The 20,181-nt window shown below is 44.8% G+C and overlaps 1 protein-coding gene across 5 annotated transcripts in view; it reads left to right on the top strand.

Moving 5' to 3' along the window:
* Positions 1-6,081: 6,081 nt before the first annotated feature.
* Positions 6,082-20,181, top strand: part of LOC128343040 (zinc finger protein 271-like) — a 45,268-nt gene continuing 31,168 nt past the window's right edge. The window contains exons 1-8 of one of the 5 annotated variants that reach the window (XM_053291404.1): positions 6,082-6,354; positions 9,006-9,064; positions 10,292-10,418; positions 11,140-11,253; positions 11,396-11,488; positions 12,339-12,440; positions 13,395-13,496; positions 16,457-18,334. In XM_053291404.1, coding sequence (XP_053147379.1) covers positions 9,035-9,064; positions 10,292-10,418; positions 11,140-11,253; positions 11,396-11,488; positions 12,339-12,440; positions 13,395-13,496; positions 16,457-18,334 — 2,446 coding nt within the window. In that variant the 5' untranslated portion in view covers positions 6,082-6,354; positions 9,006-9,034. Of the gene's footprint in view, positions 6,355-8,521; positions 8,704-9,005; positions 9,065-10,291; positions 10,419-11,139; positions 11,254-11,395; positions 11,489-12,338; positions 12,441-13,394; positions 13,497-16,456; positions 19,595-20,181 lie in introns of those variants that run through there. The other 4 variants (XM_053291403.1, XM_053291399.1, XM_053291401.1 and 1 more) reach the window with 4 other exon arrangements.

Raw genomic sequence — 20,181 nt, forward strand, 5'->3', positions numbered from 1 at the left:
TATGTTTCCCAGACTATGGGAAACACCTGTATCGGGCAGCAGCAATATAGGAAGATTCTGAAAGGCATCATCTCATACTGCACGGGAGATGGCAATGGTAAACCCCTCCTGTATTCTACCAAAGACGACACTGACTCAACGGCACACTTTACCTTTACACAAAATGGAACGCCAGAGGATCAGAGTACTCTGATCTACAAAGCATGAAAGGATGAATGCTGCAAAGCAAAGGTATGATTTTAGGATTGCCCACCACAACTTATTGGAAGAAAGTTCTATGGAGGGAGGGAAAGCGTATGGTGGCTGCTTTCGCCAGAAGTAATATCAAAAGTTTGGAAACAATTTCCAGTTCTTAATATATAATTGTGGCATGCTGTGGTAGGAAATCTCCATCTGTCTCTTCCCCTTCCTTTGCCACAAACACATCTCCCATTTAATTAGCTTCAAGAACTGGAAAAAAGACTGTGTAATATATCAGACAGCAACGCAGTTTGGGCAGGGGGAGGGGCGGAATTGTGTTCTCTGAAGTACCAGATTAAGAAAATAGAGCACAGAATGCAAAGCAAACTTATAAATTTGGAAAATGGATTGCAATCTAAAGGAAATTCTGCTAGCTAATTCATCCTATGCCCCACATTACTTAGATACTGCACAACGAATACCATGTCACAGTAAGGTGTTAAGTGATTAGAAGCAGACATTTTGAACCCTTATGTCCCCCTCTACTAATGTCTTTTATATATCATCCCCATGGTCAAGACATATGTGCCAGATTATCTGTAGGAATAAAGCCCAGGTGCCCCGTCAGTCCAATGTCTCCTCCTTTGGAGCAGCAAGCAGCAACCCCGCTGCCAGTCTGTTCATAGAGGAGGAGCATCTCCTGCCCAGCTTCTATAACAATCCCTTGAATTTCTGAAATTTTCTTCACATGGGCTGCAACCTCTTTGTCATGGCCCCAATCCAGCTGCTGTTCACTAAAAACAATCCTAAGACCATCAAAACTAACAATGCTTTAAATATCACATAGAATTTGGCCCTTAGCCTGTGGGAAGAATGTCAGCTGTCACTGTCACTTGGGGCTAGAAGTGTGAAGGCTTGGGGGGAAATGGGGGGGGGTTCCCCTCAAAGGAGTTTTTTGTCTGCCCCCCCCATGGGGGGGAATGGATTATGAAACATATTCTTTTGGAATTATGCATAAAATACTTAAGAAAAGGTGTTCAGATATATTCATATAAGGAAAAGTGTTCTGGCCTTTTCTCTCCCAAGCTTCTTGCTTGCTTCAGATTCCACCAAACATCAAAAGTTGATGTTGAAAACAGAAGAAACTGGTTTACAAAAATGCTGGATTCCTTGGTGTCCAGCAGATTTCAGTCCATTTGTAACAAAATTAAATAACATTTAAAAGTAAATTACTACATTTGGACTAATTATCTGAATAAACTACTAAATGTAATATACTGAACATGATCAGTGTTGTGAGCAAAGCAGGTCATGCATAATAAATGCTCCTAAAGAAACAATGTGACTTTAGACTTGTAAAGGGTGCTTTTAAAATGTATTGCCTATATTTCAGTTTTTCCCAACATTAGTTTTTTCTGGAGGGGTGGGATATGTCCCCCCCACAATGACTTCCACATTTCCAAAAATTTTACATCTCTACCTGGGGCTAATACGGACAATACTTTACAAGCTCATGTCATTAGAAGGGGGACATGCTGAGGGCACACATACTGCTCAAATGTTCTGACACTTTCCTGGTGAGTTCCTTTATTGCCGGGGAAGGGATGTTCATCCAAAATGGGCTCTACACACAACCCAATTCTAGTGGATAACATGCTGAGCTGCCATTCAAATGAACAGCACCCCTTCTTAACAGAGAGATGTACTGAGGGCAGATGTTGGATTACAACTCCCATAATCCTTGACCACAGCGGCTGGGGGGATAATGGGAGTTGTAGACCAAAATCAGCTGGAGGGCTGAAATTTTGCAGTTCTGGTCTGTGGGAAAGCTTCGAACAAAGATGAAACCGTATTGGATGCAAACAGATTCATACAGGAGAGAAACTACATACATGCTCAGACTAGTAAAGCTTAACTTATGGGACATAAAAAGGTCCATATGGAGGAAAAGTCATATATACATTTTTACTCTGTTGGAAAAGCTTCATTCATAAAACGTGAGAGAATTCATAATGAGGAAAAAACCCTATATATGTTCAATCTGTGGTAAATGCTTCAAAAAAAGATGAAGTCATACTGACCACACAGAAGAAAAATCATGTTCATGCTCAGTCCGTGGGAAAAGGTTTGGTCTTAAATAATATCTTGTTCAACAATAGACAACCATAAAGGACAAGTTATCTACCTGTTTTCTCTCTCTCTAAAAAGTTTCAGTCAAATCATTAATCATTATTATTTGCTCAGGAGAGAATTAGCACAGGAGAAAATCCATATAAATATTCGGTGTTGGGAAAGTGTCATTCAGATGGAAGGCTGTAGGATAGTTTAAATGATATATCAACTAGTCTCAAACACATCTTCCTGGGGGCGGGGGTAATTCAAAGCACCCTCTCTTGCACTATTAAGTGGTGGTAAGGTGGTGTTCTGGATGGAAGAGAGATGTGTATGCTCATATCCACCGCCCACCAATTAATTTAATCCATAATTGTGATTCTGTTGGGAGACTCTTTGCAAACTACTGTGAATATACCTTTATAAGTATTTTAAATCACTAATAAATTTATTTGATAAAATGAGGTGATAGTAGCTGTGATGCTACTGTGGTCCAAACAAGCCCCTTGATCTCTGATTAATTTTGCTTGATTTGTCCACAGTTTGCTAGGTTAAGAAAATGCTAGGTTAGCCTCTCTACTAAAAAGGAAATCAAAGTCTATCCTATCCGTGTGGATTATTGTCTTTACCTTTACTCTTCTACCATGTACTTTGAGTCCACAAAGACCCCGCACCCAACGCAGCTTACAAGTTATTTTGTTTTATTTTATTTTATTTAAAATATTTCTATACCGCCCAAAACTTGCGTGTCTGGGCGGTTTACAATGAGAATCATTTAAAACATCAAATCAATTAAAATCATTTAAAACATTAAAAAACATTTGAAACCCAGTATTAAAAATTTTAAAGCTATAAATCTAATTAAAAGACTGGGTGAATAAATGTGTCTTCAGTGCCTTTTAAAAAGTTGCCAGAGATGGGGAGGCTCTTATTTCAACAGGGAGCTCATTCAAAAGTCCAGGGGCAGCAATGGAGAAGGCTCATTCCAGAATAGCTGCTAAACGAGTTGACAGCAACCACAGTCAAACCTCTCCAGATGATCTTAATAGGCGGTGGGGCTCATGGTGAAGAAGACGTTCTCTTAAATACCCAGGGCCTATGCTGTTTAGGGCTTTATAGGTAATAACCAGCACCTTGTATTTTGCCCAGAAATGTATCGGCAGCCAGTGTAGTTCTTTCAACACAGGAGTGACGTGGTCTCTCTTAGATGACCCAGAGAGCAACCTGGCCGCTGCATTCTGGACCAACTCCAGTTTCCGGACTACATACAAAAGCAGCCCCACATAGAGTGCATTGCAGTAATCCAGCCTAGAGGTTACCAGCATATGTACTACTGTTTTGAGGTTCATCTCAAGAAACGAATGCAGCTGGCATATCAGCTGAAGCCGATAAAAAGCACCTCTGGCCACCGCCTCAACCTGGGACACCAGGGAGAGGTTCGGATCCAGAAGCACCCCCAGACTGTGTACCTGTTCCTTCCGGGGAAGTGTGATCCCATCCAGAACTGGTAGATCAAAATAATCTCCTGAGATCCGAACAATAAGTACCTCCATCTTATCTGGATTCAGACTCAGTTTATTATCCCTCATCCAGTCCATTACTGCCTCCAGGCAGGCATTTAGGGAGGTTATGCCTTCTCCTGATGATGTTGACATGGAGAAATAGATTTGGGTGCCATCAGCATACTTATAACACCCTGCACCAAATCTCCAGATGAACTTTCCCAGCAGTTTCATGTAGATGTTAAACAACATCAGAGACAATATGGAGCCCTGAGGGACACCATACCGAAGTTCAGATTTTGAGGAACCATCTCCAAGAGACACCATCTGGAATCTGCCCATGAGGTAGAGGCAGAACTTTTGGGAAGTGTACAAGCATATGAAGCTTGTTGAATCTAAATGGATCTTCCCAAATTGGTCCATTCAGCCCAATATTTTTAGTTTGTCCGATTCTAATAATGGATGGGGCCATAGCTCAAGGGTAGAGCATCTCCTTTGCATGCAGAAGGCCCCAGGTCCAATCCCTGGCATTTTCAAGCAGGGTTGGGAAGCACCTCTGCCTGAGACCTTGGAGAGCTGCTGCCAGTCAATGCAGACAATATTTATTTACATTTTATTTATTTACATTTTATATCTTGCTCTTCCTCCAAGGAGCCCAGAGCAGTGTACTACATACTTAAGTTTCTCCTCACAACAACCCTGTGAAGTAGGTTAGGCTGAGAGAGAAGTGACTGGCCCAGAGTCACCCAGCAAGTCTCATGGCTGAATGGGGATTTGAACTTGGGGCTCCCTGGTCCTAGTCCAGCACTCTAACCACTACACCACACTTCATTATGTAATGAAGTACATAAGAAAGCCCTGCTGGATCAGGCCCAAGGCCCATCTAGTCCAGCATCCTGTTTCACACAGTGGCCCACCAGATGCCGCTGGAAGCTTACAGCAGGAGTTGAGGGCATGCCCTCTCTCCTGCTATTACTCTGTATAATTATACCCTGTATAATGACCAGTTTCAGGGGATCCACAGCAGGAGAGAGGGCATGCACATACCTCTTGCCTGTGGGCTTCCCAGAGGCATCTGGTGGGCCACTGTGTGAAACAGGATGCTGGGCTAGATGGGCCTTGGGCCTAATCCAGCAGGGCTTTTGTTATGTTCTTATGATTGCCAAGAAATTTAGGACCAACAAAATAAAGTATTATTATTATTATTATTATTATTATTATTACAGTTATAGCCTGCTCTTCCTCCAAGGAGCCCTGAGAGAGGAGTGACTGGCCCAGAGTCACCCAGCTAGTATCATGGCTGAATGGGGATTTGAACTCAGGTCTCCCCAGCCCTAGTCCAGCACTCTAACCACTACACCACACTTCACACAATGCATAATTAACCTATGGAATTCTCTGCCACAAGATTCTCTGCCAGGCTGGACAGCCTCCAGCCTGGATGGCTTTAAGAAGTGTTTAGATAAATTCATGGAGGACAAGTCTGGCAATGGTTATTAGTCTGACGGCTGTAGGCCACCTTCAGCCTAAGAGGCAAGATGCCTCTAAATACCAGTTCCTGGGGAGCAACAGCAGCAGGAGAGAGGGCATGCCGTCACCTCTTGCTTGTGGGATTTGCAGGGGCGTAACTATAATAGGGTAAGGAGAGATGTGGGGGCCCACTGCCTGGGGGGGCTCCCCAGAGGCAAGTCACATGACTTACTCCCCCAGCCACGCACCCACCCGGGCTTCCTTCAGTTGTATTCTTCCTCCGAAATTGATGTGAGTGTTAAGACCTGGAGCCACCAGAACAGCATGTCTTTCTCTAGTACCATTACATGACTTGCATCGTCTACAATTTACAAAACCTTTTTAAAAATAAATTTTTACTATGCTTTTTGTTACCACTATTCAGCCTCATTTAAGATTTCTTTACTTCATGAGCTGAGCTTCAGTGGGGGGGGGGGGGCATTTTAAAATCTTGTCTCTGGGCCCACTCCAACCTTGCTATGCCCCTGCAGAGGCGTCTGGTGGGCCACTGTGTAAAACACGCAAAGCAGGGGCTCTGTTACAATACTGACGTAGTAAGAAGGCAATCCTCAATGGGGAATAGTCAGACACACCGACAAAAACGGGAAAGGATTTGGCAGAGATTTTGGCTAAGAATTTCAGCCGTAGACGGACTTGCATTATACAACGCCCCCTTCACAATACATCCATCTCCCTCCGTACAGGAGACTGCTGGATGGGTTTGCATTTGCACTGCCAGAGATCTGGCTTGGCCTCAGTCACATGATGGGAAGCGGAAAAGCAGGCGCACAGGTCAAAATAAGCAGGCAGCGGAGGTGGGGAGAGAGCATCCAGTGCTACGTTATATGAGACGCCTTCAGAACACCCGTCCTGTCTATTTACTGAAAGCTAAAGCACTGATCCTGGGAGGCATAAAAGCCAAGCAGGTGGCTGCGTGAGACTCAGTGGTGCAGGATCGAGGGGGAAAAGATCCAAGAGGAAGCAGTAGAAAGATCGGCTCAGCAAGGAAGCCAAGAATCGAACGGAGGGCTCTGCTGGTGAGCAAGGAAAGGTGTGTGTGTGTGTGTGTGTGTGTGAATATTTGTGCGTTTCAAAGATAATTTCCTGAAGCTTTTGTCACAAGGCTGAAATCAGAACTGAGCCCGAAGAGGAAAGGTTTTTCAGGAATGCCCTCTGTCTTGAGTTTGCTTTCTTCTTTCAGCTCTTGCAATTATCTTCCGTTAGGCAAGAGGCAGATGACAAGGGTGTGTGTGTGTGTTTAGAGTTAAATGCAAAGGGATAGCTGTTTGTGGTGTGTACAAAAAAACCTTTCAGAGAGAGGACAGAATGGAGTGCAGATTTTCCCGCCCCCAATATTTGAGGAGCTCCCCCTGCTTTTACTGGATCCCGCCTGCTAAACCCATATCTTCCCCCAAAGTGTCTTTTCTCCCCCACCCCCAAACATTTAAGTTGCTCCTCAGCTTTCCCTGGGACTGAAGAATTATATACCATGTCTTGCGATCATACTGCTATGGTTACCACTTGTGCAGTGGAATTCACACACTTTGTTAAGTGGGGCTTACTGCCAGGTAAACGTGCATAGGATTGCAGCCTCCGTTCTGTCAAAAACTACTACTGTTATTACCAATGTTTATATCCCACTTTTCAACAATGACATTCTCAAAGCATTACGCAGAAAAAGAAATATTGTGTTTCCCTGTCCCCAAGAGCTCACAATCTTTTTTTTCTTTTTAAAAATCATACACGCACATAAGGGTGCTAACCCTTATGGGCTTAGCACCTGTATATCTCTGGGATCGCCTCTCTTGGCCAGTTGTATCCCATCCTGTGAGGTCTTCTCAGCTGGCCCTCCTTAGTGTCTTGGGCCCTGGAGTAGTGCATGGTGCCTGGGCCAATAAGAGGGTCTTCTCTCTGGCCGCCCCTCATCTTTGGAACACTCTTCCCCACCCAGGGGCGTAGCTAGGGGAGAAGTTTGCGATGGCAGGTGGGGAGCATTTCTGGAGCCCTTCAGTCCTGGATAGCAAGGTACTGTGCAGTTCTACTCTTATTTCTCCCCCCTTCCCACTTTTTAGGAATTTTTAGGCTCCCCTCTGCTTTGGAACCTACCCCCCCCCAATAGAGTTAAGGTTTCATTATTTGCAGTTTCTGTATTCACGCTAATTGGTGGGAATGGAACCCCTGCAAATAACGAGGGCCACCTGTATCATTTATCATCAAAAGTGCTTGAAGTGATTAACATAGAAACATAAATAATAAATAAGATGTATGTAGATTTGATTGATTTGTTATTTATTTATTTTATTTATCAAATTTATACCCCGCCCAAACTTACGTCTCTGGGCATAATGTTATGTTGATTCATCAGAAATTGGTGACCTTGATAGTTAATATCAGGGCCTTCTCTGTGGCTGCCCCAGGGCTTTGGAATGTGCTCCCTGCTTAAATAAGAGCATCTCCTTCTCTGTTTGCTTTTTGGAGGACCCTGAAGACATACCTGTTTTTTCAGGCTTTTAATCGAAATTTTAATATATTTTTATTCATTGTGTTTTTTTATGATTTTTATGAGTTTTATCTGTTTTATATGTTTTTATATTATATTTTAACTTGTACACCACCTGGAGATTTCTATATCAGGCGGTATAGAAATACGATAGATAGATAGATAGATAGATATGTATGAGCTTTTATACAATTGTTTACATTAGTAATGCTTATGCTTCTATGTGATTGGTTACATCTGCCATGGTTATGGGCATGCATCACTTATTTGTTCTGTTATAGGTTATTACATTGGAGAAGCCCCCTAGCTCAAAAATACTATTTGTCCATTATATTTCTCATGTTCTGCTAAGTCCCTTTCAATGTCAACCAGGCCCCATCTCAATCTAAAACTGTCAGGGATATTTTGCTTTGTGCTGATGCAAGATTCTCCCTGACAGGTCAATAGTCCCCTTACCCATAGACACTTTTGGATCAGTACACTTCACTCAAAGATTTCTGGTAACCCACTTCCTCTTGCTTAGTGATGACATCTGTGTTTTAAACTTAGGACACAACTGTGACAAAGGGCACAGACATTGTCAAGAGCCAACCAACCTCAATGATGTAACCCAGCCCTCTTAACCGTCACATAGTCTCTTCTTGATTCATCACACCCATTCTGCATAATTTAATCAGTCAAAACCACTCAATTATCAACATTCTTTCAACTGCCACAGAGTTCAAAAACCTAACTGTCCCAACAACCTTGGAATGGAAACTGTCCATATGAGTCTGTCTGCTAAAGAGCTTGCTTGCATCTACTCTCCTGGCCTTATGACCAAGGTCTTTTCTCCCATACAATAACAAATTCAACTTTTTTATGACACCCCAACTTTCTTATGACCTAGCTTTACCACAGGTGTGCAGATCCCCTCCTAAGCATTTGAGGAATTCCCCTCTTATTTTACTGAACTCCTGATCTGCCAAACCTGATAGCCCATATTGCCAGTCCCCAAAACATATTTTTCTCCCCCGTCTCTTTCCTCTTTCCCTCAAAAATTTTAAGTGAGGATTTGCTCCTCAAGCCTTCCCTCTGTCTTCATTCCTGTCCCCCCCATAATCCATTTCAGTTCACCAACTGTCTCATGTCCATTGGTAGGTTCATAGCATTGGCTGAAATGGTATGTAATCTTTCTCCCATCTCTTTTGCATCCCTCACAGGCAGTGGAACACCATCTTCTTCTTAGAAAATGGAAATGGCTGCCACAGAGCTGCTTCAGGTATGGGATCAGGTCCGGTATTTCTGTTAGGGAAGGGGGTATTGCAAAATGGAGCTTAGGACATTGATTTTTAGTGTCTTCTCCTGGAACTTGGAGACCCTGCAGTTACTTAGCTGATTATTGAGGGAACAAAACTATTAGGCAAGTGGAGTCAGTGAATTTCAAAATAAAAATTACACTATCCCTTAGAGAAGAAGGGGTCTAGAAGGGGACGGGCTGTTGCTTAGTGGCAGAGCATCTGATTTGCATGCAGAAGGTCCCAGGTTCAATCCCTGGCAGCATCTCCGGGTAGGGCTGGGAAAGACTCCTGACTGAAATCGTGGGAAGCTGCTGCTAGTCAGTGTAGACAATACTGAGCAAGATCGACCAATGGTCTGACTCAGTATAAGGTAGCCTCCTAAGTTCCTATGTTCTATGTAAAGGCTGGTGAGTTTTGTCACCTTGAAATGCCAGGAATGCTTCTGGAACAGCAGGAACAGTGTGGGAACCAGAGCTATGTAGTAGTTAGAGGCATGGACTCTGAGCCAGCAATACACCAATTCATATCAAAGGAAGGCCAAGCTAGATGTCATGTGTGGAGATCAATGAGTACCATCTCCTATGGTGTCTGTATTTAAAAAATAATAATCATCATCATGGCAGGACCTCCAGTTTGGATTGGCACCATGGCATTGAAGGAGAGTTTTTATTAAATCTGTATATTATATCTATGCTTTGCACTAAGGAGCAAATTTCAGCTTTGTGAGAGGGAATTATTTTTTTCACAGGAAAAAAGAACACAACGGTGAACAGTTAACATGCACACACCGCAGGGCTGCAGTCCCAATCTAAATCAAGAGGCCCCGGCAGCTGCTATTAACATTTGTTTTAAATCTGCAGGAGATCCTATTGACTGATTTCTCCTGTGTATTTTGTTCCACCCTTAGTTCAACTATAAGCTTACCTGGTTGCCGTAGGCAAGCCACTACTTCTCAGATTTTTTTAATAATCATGACATACCGTATAGAATTGCCATAAGGATTACTGCAAGGATATATGTAAAGCACTCTGAGAATATAGTGTTTAGTGTGTTTTAAGCTGGGTACCCAGCCTTGGGTCTCCATATGTTGCTGGACTACAATTCTCATCCCTGGCCCCAATGGCTTTCAGGAATGGTGGGAGTTGTAGTCCAACCACATCTGGGGGCCCAAGACTGAGAAACCCTGTCCTAAGTATCTTTTTCCCCAGGGCCGTGTGACTTTTGAGGATGTGGCTGTGTATTTCACGGCGAGTCAGTGGGCTCTGCTGGATCCATATCAAAAGGCTTTATACTGGGATGTCATGCAGGAAAATTATGAGAATGTGGCCTCTTTAGGTAAGAGTCCTCTTTCCTGTCTTTTCATGGAATGTGATGGTCTCTTTTTCTGCCCCTGCACTGAGTTCAGACATAACATAAAACCAGCATTTGTTTAGCTAAACCATAGTTTTCACATTATGACAAACGTGAGCTTCCTCACAAACTGTGGCTTGTTTTGAGTCAACAAATCAGAATCCGAAACCACAGTTTGAACCTGGCTTGCAAGCTATAATAATTATAGTTTATTTGTCAGGCACTTTTATTTAAAGAATTCAAGGCAGCTCATCAAGTTATAATTACACAATTATAAAAACAAAACGTTGTAAGATTATAACAGTCTAAGACTATTGGGTGGGAAAACATGAATCCAAAGCGCACTCTAGAATACACCCAATACATGCCATGCTTGTGGACTCACATGCGGTATCTAGTTAGCCACTGCAGAAACAGGATGCTGAACTAGACTGACCTTGGTCTCTTTCAGCAGGGCTCTCCTTAAGTGCCATGGCAAAAAGTTGCTCCTCAGCAAACAGGTCAAAGGGGTAATGGCTTCCTGAAGGTAGAAAATGTGAAAACCATTAGCCTTGGAGAAGAGCTCTGGAGAATGTAACAGCTTGTATGATTGATCAAGCCAACCCAATCACCCTATTTTAAAAACAGTCTGGTTGGTTTAAGTGATCCTGTTTTGTACATAGCATACTTTTATTCTAAGTTCCACACAATTATTTCCATTTCCCAGGATTTCCAGTTGTCAAACTCGACTTGATCTTCCAGCTCAAACACGAGGAAGACCCGTGGATTCCAGATCAATCAGTCCTGGAGGAAATGGAGATTTTGTCTGAGCCCAGCACAGGTGAGGGAACCCAGCCCCGCTGAAACCAGTTCATATTGTGCTAAACTCGGGTTATGTGTACAAAGTCCAGGTTGGCTCTTCCCCTGCCTTGAATGGCTGATTATCCCTCCTAATCACTTTCTCTTACCTTTCCCCTGAACAGAGTTGCCTGAAGTTATAATAAAGCTGGAACAGGAAGAGGCGCCCTGGATGATGGATCACCAGAGATGGGAGAATTTCCCAGGTACCAGTGTAGGTGAGGGATGGTGTTGTGGCCCAGGGTATGGTTGGGTGGGATAGTTGATGGCTGAAGCTAAGGTGGTCCGGATCTGCAGTGTGCTTGAATGAGAGGCCACCTCCACTGTGCCTCCACTGGCCCGGCCAGCCCGCTTCTCCCCCATCTCCGCCCACCTTGTCCACCCACCCATGGTTTCTGGCTGGCAGGCCAGCCAGGAAGCCGGCCCGCCACCTCCTCCCTCCCACCCACCCACCCATTCTCAGCGGTCAGGCTGGCCCGCCGCCCCCTGCTGCTCCTGGCGGCTGGCCATCCACCCGCTGGTGGGAGCAGCCCGCTTCTTCCTCCCCGCCCGCCCGCCCTCAGTTTCTGGCTGGCGGGCCAGAAAAACCAGCCCAGCCAGAAAACTGGCCCGCCACCTCCTCCCACCTGTCAGCCAATTCCCAGCAGCTGGGCCGGCCCGCCGCCTGCTCCCGGTGGCCCACCACCCACTGGGGCTGGCATCTCTATTTGCTCTCATCCCTGTCACTAATGGGTAGCTGCTCGTGAACTCTCACAAGAGCTGCCATGCATGGGATTAGCGACGGGTACGCCTAGGAGAAATAAATATATAGATAATACTTGGCATTTCTATAGTGCCTTTAAGTGTTCAGAATACTTCACATGCATTATTGTACTGTCCTTGCAACAGCCCTATAGGGTAAGTAAATAATATTATCTCCATATTTGCATTGAGGTTGAGAAGGGCAGGCTTGTTTAAGACTATCTCATGAGTTTGTGGCAGAGGCAAGATTCAAGCCAGTGAAATCCTGATTCATAGCCTAATCTCCTAGCCAGTACTCTACTACACCAGCTTTCCTCTCTCTTTTAGGATTTTCTGAAAGGATAATAAAGCAAGAGCAGAATGAGGAACCAAGGGTGCTGGATCGCCCGGGATGTGAGGGAAGTGGAGACACTGCTGATGACCAATCAGGTGAGGGAGCGATTAGTCTAATTTGGGGGTCACACTCATATCTTGAGCTTAGATCTTAAAGGCTCTCTCACTTTCCACAAACATCTTTTGCTGCCCCACACTCACTTAGCACTGAGTGCCCAGAAGCTGCGCAAGTCTCTTTTTAGTGCAGCTCCTGAACTTCCCAGATAACATGCACAAAGCAAGAGCCCTTCAGCCCTTCAGAGACATCCATATAGCAAGAGAATCCTGGGAAGCAGGGAGTAGAAGCATCCAACCTTTGGATTCCGTTCTGGTTCAAGTTCATCAGAACATTTAACTCTGCAGTTCAGACACTTTTTTTAAAAAATGGCTTGATAACCGGTTCAGACAGTGCTGCTGCAACTCTATCTCCATCTCCTCCTCCTCCTCCTCCTCCCACCCAAAGGGAGGGTGGGGAACAGGGTGTGGATTGGAAAGAAATGTGGACAAGTAGAAGAGTAGGATAGATAAATGAAGATGGATGGATGGATGAAGGGGGCTGCACTCCCCTTCCCTTCCTGCCTCCGTAGATAGTCAAACCCAGAAAAGGAAAGGAAGAGAAGGGAAGGGGGGACAAGGAGAGCGTGAAAGAAAGAGCTTTCCCGATGCTAGCGAGCAGGGAGGAGGAAGCACCCCACCCTTCCTTAACTAGTGAGGTGCAAGGGTGACTTGGTGCACTAACAGGGGCTGAGTGGGGGAAGTAGCGCTTTGTGCACATTATTGGGGATGGAAGGTGGTGTCATGCCATGCTGCCGCATTTCCCTGATGCAAAGTAAGGATGGTGGCCATTTCAGTACAGTTGAGGTGCTCAGACTCAGCAAGAGATGGCCCGCTAGAGATGACACAGAGGAGGAGATGCAGGCTGGTTTTTAACTCGCTGACCTAGTAACCACTACAAAAAATGTTCGTTTTCTATAAGCTAAAGACTCACCCCAACTCCTTTTTCCTAAACAGAGTTTTCTGGTGTAATAATAAAACTGGAACCAAAAGAGGAGCCTTGGTTCCCAGATCTCCAGGTATCTGAGGAAGGTGCAGGTGCCTCAGGGATCCAGTCAGGTAAGGGACTGGCTCTGCTATATCTTGGTGTGATTGATTGATTGATTGATTGATTGATTGATTAAGTGCCGTCAAGTCGGTGTCTAACTCTTAGCGACCACATAGATAGATTCTCTCCAGGGTGATCTATCTTCAACTAGTGGTGTGCACGAACCGGTCCGGAGGCCATGTTAGAAGCCTCCGAACCGGTTCGGAACCTGGCCAGTCCGGCGGTCCGGCACTGGTGGGGGGGGGTCTAGCTTTAAGGGCGGGGGGTAGTACTTACCCCTCTCACTGCTCTTCCCCCTCCGGCGCTGCAGTTAAGGGTGTAGTTTTGGGGGCGGCAGCACGCATGCGCCTGTTGCAGCGCGCACACGGCAGTGATGGGTGTGCGCGCCGCGCCGGGCGCATGCGTGCTGGTATTTTTTGGAACTTCCAGGCAATGACGGGGGCAGGGGCGGCAGGGAGAAACGCTGCCGCCCCCAAAACTACACCCTTAACTGCAGCACTGGAGGGGGAAGAGCGGCGGAAGGGGTAAGTACTACCGCCCCCCCCGCCGCCCTTAAAGCTAGACACACACACCCCAGTGCCGGACCGCGCCTACGTGGTTCCGTGCACACCACTATCTTCAACTTGGCCTTTAAGGTCTCTCAGTGGTGCGTCTTCATGTACAATTAGTATATTCCGTATCTCTTGCTGATGGCTGCTTTCCTTTTCCCTCATGCATACACTGGTCTAATAAAATATTTGCCATATTCATAATGCCTGGTTATCATTTCTGCTCAGCCCTGCCTCACATGTTGTGCATGTAGAATGTCTCCATTTCAGTTCTTGGTATCACCACTTAAAAGGTTCCTGGCTTCTGAGATCATAGAAGTGTCCCACCATTCCCAGTTTAGCTGTTAACACCCTTTAGATGCTTCTTGTCTTTTGAACCCAGCAAGTCATCACCGCCCCACTGCTCTTCCTCCAAGGAGCCCAGAGCGGTGTACTACATACTTAAGTCTCTCCTCACAACAACCCTGTGAAGTAGGTTAGGCTGAGAGAGAAGTGACTGGCCCAGAGTCACCCAGCAAGTATCATGGCTGAATGGGGGTTTGAACTCGGGTCTTCCCAGTCCTAGTCCAGCACTCTAACCACTGCACCACACTGGCTCTTATCCATCTAGCCACTGTTTTACCATATTGCATTAAACTCTTCAAACCATTGCATTCATGAAAGATATTACAGGGTTGTTTTTAAATACCTTGTTATGAACATTTCAGTCACTAAAAGGAGAGGAAAACTTCTAAGGTGCTTGCAAAAGAGATGTATTTAGTCTCCCGGTAATATATTTTGAAAAATCTTCTTCAGAGACACTGTAAATAAGAGTAGGCTGTTCTCTGCCCATTCGCAGAATGAGGCCAGCTCTCCGATGATGATTTTCCAAAACACATTGGGCTAAATAAAATAGATTTGTATGCACCTTTGAGGCGTTCTTTTTTTGTTTGTGTGTTTTTGCGGGGATGCTTTCCCTCTTATTTGCTATGTAAACCACCCTGAGCCATTTTTGGAAGGGCGTTGTAGAAATCAAATAAATAATAATAAAGCTATATTATTATTTCTCCTGGGTGTGCCTTCAAATGTGCGTCCCAGCACCCAGCCTGATTGGCTGGGCGGCAGAGGCGACTGATTGGCTGGTGCACCCAGGAGAATTGGCCGGGGGCAGGCCAGGCCGCAGCGATGGTGGCAGCGGGTCCAGCCTGGCCGCCAAGGCAAGGCAGCGGGCCCGGCCACGGAGGCGGCACTCAGCCCAGCAGTCTTCGCCTGTGCCCGCCCGGAGACTGGGGCAGAAGGTGGGGGTGGGGGGAGAGGTAGCTGGCTCCGAAGAGGCCGGCTGCAGAGGCTGGCAAGTGGTGGAATCGGGCCCAGCGGGCCGCGGAGGCGTTGGGCCCAGCCACAAAGGTGGCTCTTAGCCAGGTGGGACCAGCCGCTGAGGCCAGGCGCCCGTGGGAGGCTAGGGTGGGAGGGAACTGGGCGGCGGGACTCCCCTGTTCACCGCCCGGGAGGTGGAGAGGTGGTGGCGGCGAGGACCTTTTCGGCCACCAGTTGCCCGGTCAGGAGGGAGGAGAGAGTGGGGGAGGGCAAGAGAGTGGGGGGAGGGGGAGAACAAGAGAGCAGGGGGAGCAGGAGGGGGAGGGCAAGAGAGCGGGGGGAGGGGGAAGGAGGGCCCCAAAGAGTCCACAGATGCTCTGTGCGGGTTGGCTAGTAATAATAATAATGAAATTATCAATCAAAACCAATGTGCCAATGGTTGCAGCAGGGTTAATCCTGCAGATTGCAGGAGACCTGCATTTTCAATGGGTCAAGCCCTATTTGCCTAACATTGGTCACCACTCAAGTGGCTGTGGACATTAGGAAGCAGAAAGTGCCAATGAAACAGCTTGGGGTCTAGGATCTCTTGGTCTGAAGATTCTGCTGGTTCTTTCTGGGGAAGGGCTGTAGCTCAGTGGCAGAACAAAAACTTTGCTTACAGAAGGTCCCAAATTTAGTCCCTGGAACCTCCAGGAAGGGCTGGGAAACACCTGTCTGAGACCTTGGAGAGCCACTATAGACAATGCTGACTAAGACAGACCAACATAATACAAAACAGCTTCATGTATTCATATCAGAGATAGGCAGTAAATCAAAGGACATCACTTAGTGGTAGAGCAACACACTTTGCACACAGAAGGTCTTAGATTCGATCCTTGGCATTTCCAGATAGGAGTGGGAAATACCCCTGTCTCAAACACTGGAGAGATGCTGTCAGTCAGTGTAGGTAATACTGAGCTAGATGGACTCATGGTCTGACGCAGTTTAAGGCAGATTCCTATATTACTCTTTATGTGTGCAGATTAGGAGAGGCTGTGGAAAAGATGTACAGGAGGTGACCATGATATGCATTAGTTTTTGGTCAGAGCATTCTATCTATCATAATATTCTTTTTTTTTTCCAAACAGGAAGTGGATATGTGAAAGAGGAAGACAGCTTCCCATTGGAAAGTATTAACCAAGAGACAAACAATAAGATACCATTGGGGAATGCATTTGCGTATGCAAAGAAGGCACGTGTATCTGTGAATGAAGGAAAAACTCCAGGGAAGAGAACTGGAAAGGCTTTAACTTGTGAGATAGGAGACATTAATGAAGCCAAAGTCCAAAACAGAATCCACAAGCTGGAGAGAATGCTTCAAAAAGGAGAGGAACCGTATAAACACCTAGATGGTGAGAAGAAATCCGTTTGGAAATATTACCTGATGACCCATGGGAGAAACCATACAGGAGATAAACTATATACATGTTCATTCTGTGGGAAAAAATTCTTTCGGAGATCACATCTTATTAGACACAAAATAAACCATACAGGAGAGAAACCATATGTGTGCTCAGTCTGTGGGAAAAGTTTCAGTCAAAGATCCCAACTTATTAGTCATGAAAGAACCCATACAGGAGAAAAACCATATTCATGCTCCATCTGTGGTAAAAACTTGAGTCGCAAAGCACTACTCATTAGGCATGAGAGAATCCATACAGGAGAGAAACCATATAAATGTTCTGTGTGTGGTAAAAGCTTCTGTCAGAGCTCTGGCCTTATTGCTCATAAGATCATCCACACAGGAGAAAAACCATATGCATGTTCAGTCTGTGGAAAAAGCTTCAGTCGCAAAGCAAGCCTTATCAGACACGAGCGAATTCATATGGGAGAGAAACCCTATACATGCCCGGTCTGTGGCAAAAACTTCAGTCAGTACTCTGGCCTTCTTCAGCATGAAAGAATTCATACAGGAGAGATTCCATATCAATGCTCCATCTGTGGGAAAAGCTTCAGTCGCAAAGATTGCCTTCTGGGACACAAGGGAATCCATACTGGAGAGAAACCATATAAATGCTCAGTCTGTGGAAAAAGCTTCAACTGGAAAAGCTACCTGGCTGTCCACGAGAGAAGCCACACTGAAAAAAAATCATATATATGTTCTGTCTGTGGGAAAAGCTTCAGCCAGAGATCCAATCTTCTTAGCCACGAGAAAACCCATACACAAGAGAAAACCTATACATGCTCCATTTGTGGTAAGAATTTCATTCACAAAGTCAGCCTTATTAGACATGAAAGAGTCCACACAGGAGAGACACCTTATAAATGCTCTGTCTGTGGGAAAGGCTGTAGTGGAAGAACTAACCTTATTTCACATGAAAGAACACATACGGAAGAAAGACCTTACACTTGCTCGTTCTGTGGTAAAAGCTTTAAACAAAGATCAAATCTGACCAGTCATGAAAGAATCCATACAGGAGAAACGCCCTTCATGTGCTCAGTCTGTGGCAAAAGCTTCAGTTGCAAAGCAAATCTTCTCGGACATGTGAGAACTCATACAGGGGAGAAACCATATCCATGTTCGGTTTGTGGGAAGAGTTTTGGCAATAAATCACAGGTGGTTATACATGAAAGAATACATACAGGAGAAAAGCCTTACACCTGTTCAGTCTGTGGGAAAAGATTCAAGCACAGAACAAGCTATATTGAACACCAAAAAATCCATACACAGGAAAAGCCATACACATGCTCAGTCTGTGGTCGAAGCTTCAGTCGGAAGGAGCATCTGATTATTCATGGGAGAATCCACACAGGAGAAAAACCGTATTCATGCTCGGTCTGTGGAAAAAGCTTCAAGCAACGATCCAGCCTCACTTCACATGAGAGAAGCCACACAGGAGAGAAACCGCATACGTGCTCAGTCTGTGGGAAAAGTTTCAATCGAAGATCCAACCTTATTCATCATGAAAGAATTCATACAGGAGAGAAACCACACCCATGTTCTGTCTGTGGGAAAAGTTTCAGGAGTAAAGCATACTTGAGGAGACATGAGAAAATCCATGCGAGATAGGGAATACATACACAAGAATGTCTGGTCATAACTGCAGTAGGTAACGGATGATTATAAGAGAGAAAATCCATTTAGGAGAGAAACAAAATAATGAAAAAATGCAGCCCGAATACCTCATGAAATAGCTTGTATTAAGAGAAACTAGAATGCAATACAAGTGCAGTACAAGTGGACCTTGGTATCCATATGGGTTCCATTCCCCGCTTCTACTGTGGAAAACAAAACCGTGGATACCAAGGTGTTAAGTCAGTGGGGATGGGGGATGGGTAAGGCTTCTTGAGGCTAAGAAACCGCAGTAAAAATGGGCAAAGATGGGGGGGAGCCCTACTGTGCTCTGTGGGCCTCCAGCAGTCCAGCAATGCCTCCCTGAAGTCCAAATAGTTCCATTATTCCACGATTTTTCATGGTTGGTTTTTTTTTTTTTAACTAAATGAACCACAAAATGGCTCCCTTTTAAACAATGGTGTAAAACTGCACAACCCACGCATACATTAATTTAACCATTTTTGGCTCCCCCCCCATATGCTGAGGTCAGGTGTCAATTACCCAACTGCGGATATGCGAAACCGTGGATAGCAAATGCACGGTTAACGAGGTTTGTCTGTACTGTGATTAAAATGTCAGTCACATCTTGGCCCTTTATACTGGAGAACTCATTCTGGAGCAAAAATAAAAATTGGCAGTATTTATAACTAAATCTTCTGTTAGAGTGCATTACCATCTCATACGTTCCAGAGAGAAAAAGCACATATTGTGACAAAAACTTCTTTCACAAATTTTATTGAAGCATAAGAAAGAAATGAATGAAAGAAGACAGGTACCTTCTCAGTGACCCAGAAATTCACACCCTAGACAGCAATGATACATGTGGTATTACATACGTTTTTTCACAAACTACCCAGTGATCTATATTAGCATCTCTGCAATGTCGTCGTATATACATGTCAGGACTGCAAACATGAGAGTCACAAATAGCCTTGTTTCAGTTCATGTAACACTTTAATTCATGCACCTCTTCTAATTTCAAATCCTATTTCTGACCATTTTTATTAATACTGAATTCTAGAGAGGTGTTTCCCATCCACCCCCTTTAAAAAAAACCATACTGTATTTCTATGTGAGGTGTAAGAAAGAACATGTGTTTGATTTACTTTGGCTACAGATGTTTTAGAGCATCGTATGTAACTTATTCAATAAAGTGTTTAATAATAATACATACTGTGGTCCGGACAATATGGAACCTCCATGATGCAATAATTAGTAGATTCAGTAGATTTCCATCTGTCACAATTAAAGTGTAGAATCAGATGGTAATTTGGAACATAGGGACGTAGGAAGCTGCCATATACTGAGTCAGACCATTGGTCCATCTAGCTCAGTATTGTCTACACAGACTGGCAATTGCTTCTCCAAGGTTGCAGGCAAGAATCTCTCTCAGCCCTATCTTATGTGCAAAAATACAAGTGTATCTCAGCAATGGAACAAATTGTGGAAATGGACGTTGGACGTAACCCCCCTGATTACCTGATGTGCCTTGAAATGCCCCCCCCCCGAGTTACAGCACTGCCTTCATATAGTTTATAACCCTGTAGGTTACCAAATCCTTGTGTGTAAATCTTTGTAGATATATGATGTACAAACAACCACTTTGTATATAATTGTGCTTTGGTAACGTACTGTATGCTTTGGTAGTTTGTTGGTTCAATTAAAAAATCTTGTCCTATAAAAAAAATCTTGTCCTATCTTGGAGATGCCAGAGAGGGAATTTGGAACCTAGATGCTCTTCCCAGAGCGGCTCCATCC

Source organism: Hemicordylus capensis, chromosome 2 (assembly GCF_027244095.1).
Source record: "Hemicordylus capensis ecotype Gifberg chromosome 2, rHemCap1.1.pri, whole genome shotgun sequence".
NCBI lineage: Eukaryota > Metazoa > Chordata > Lepidosauria > Squamata > Cordylidae > Hemicordylus > Hemicordylus capensis.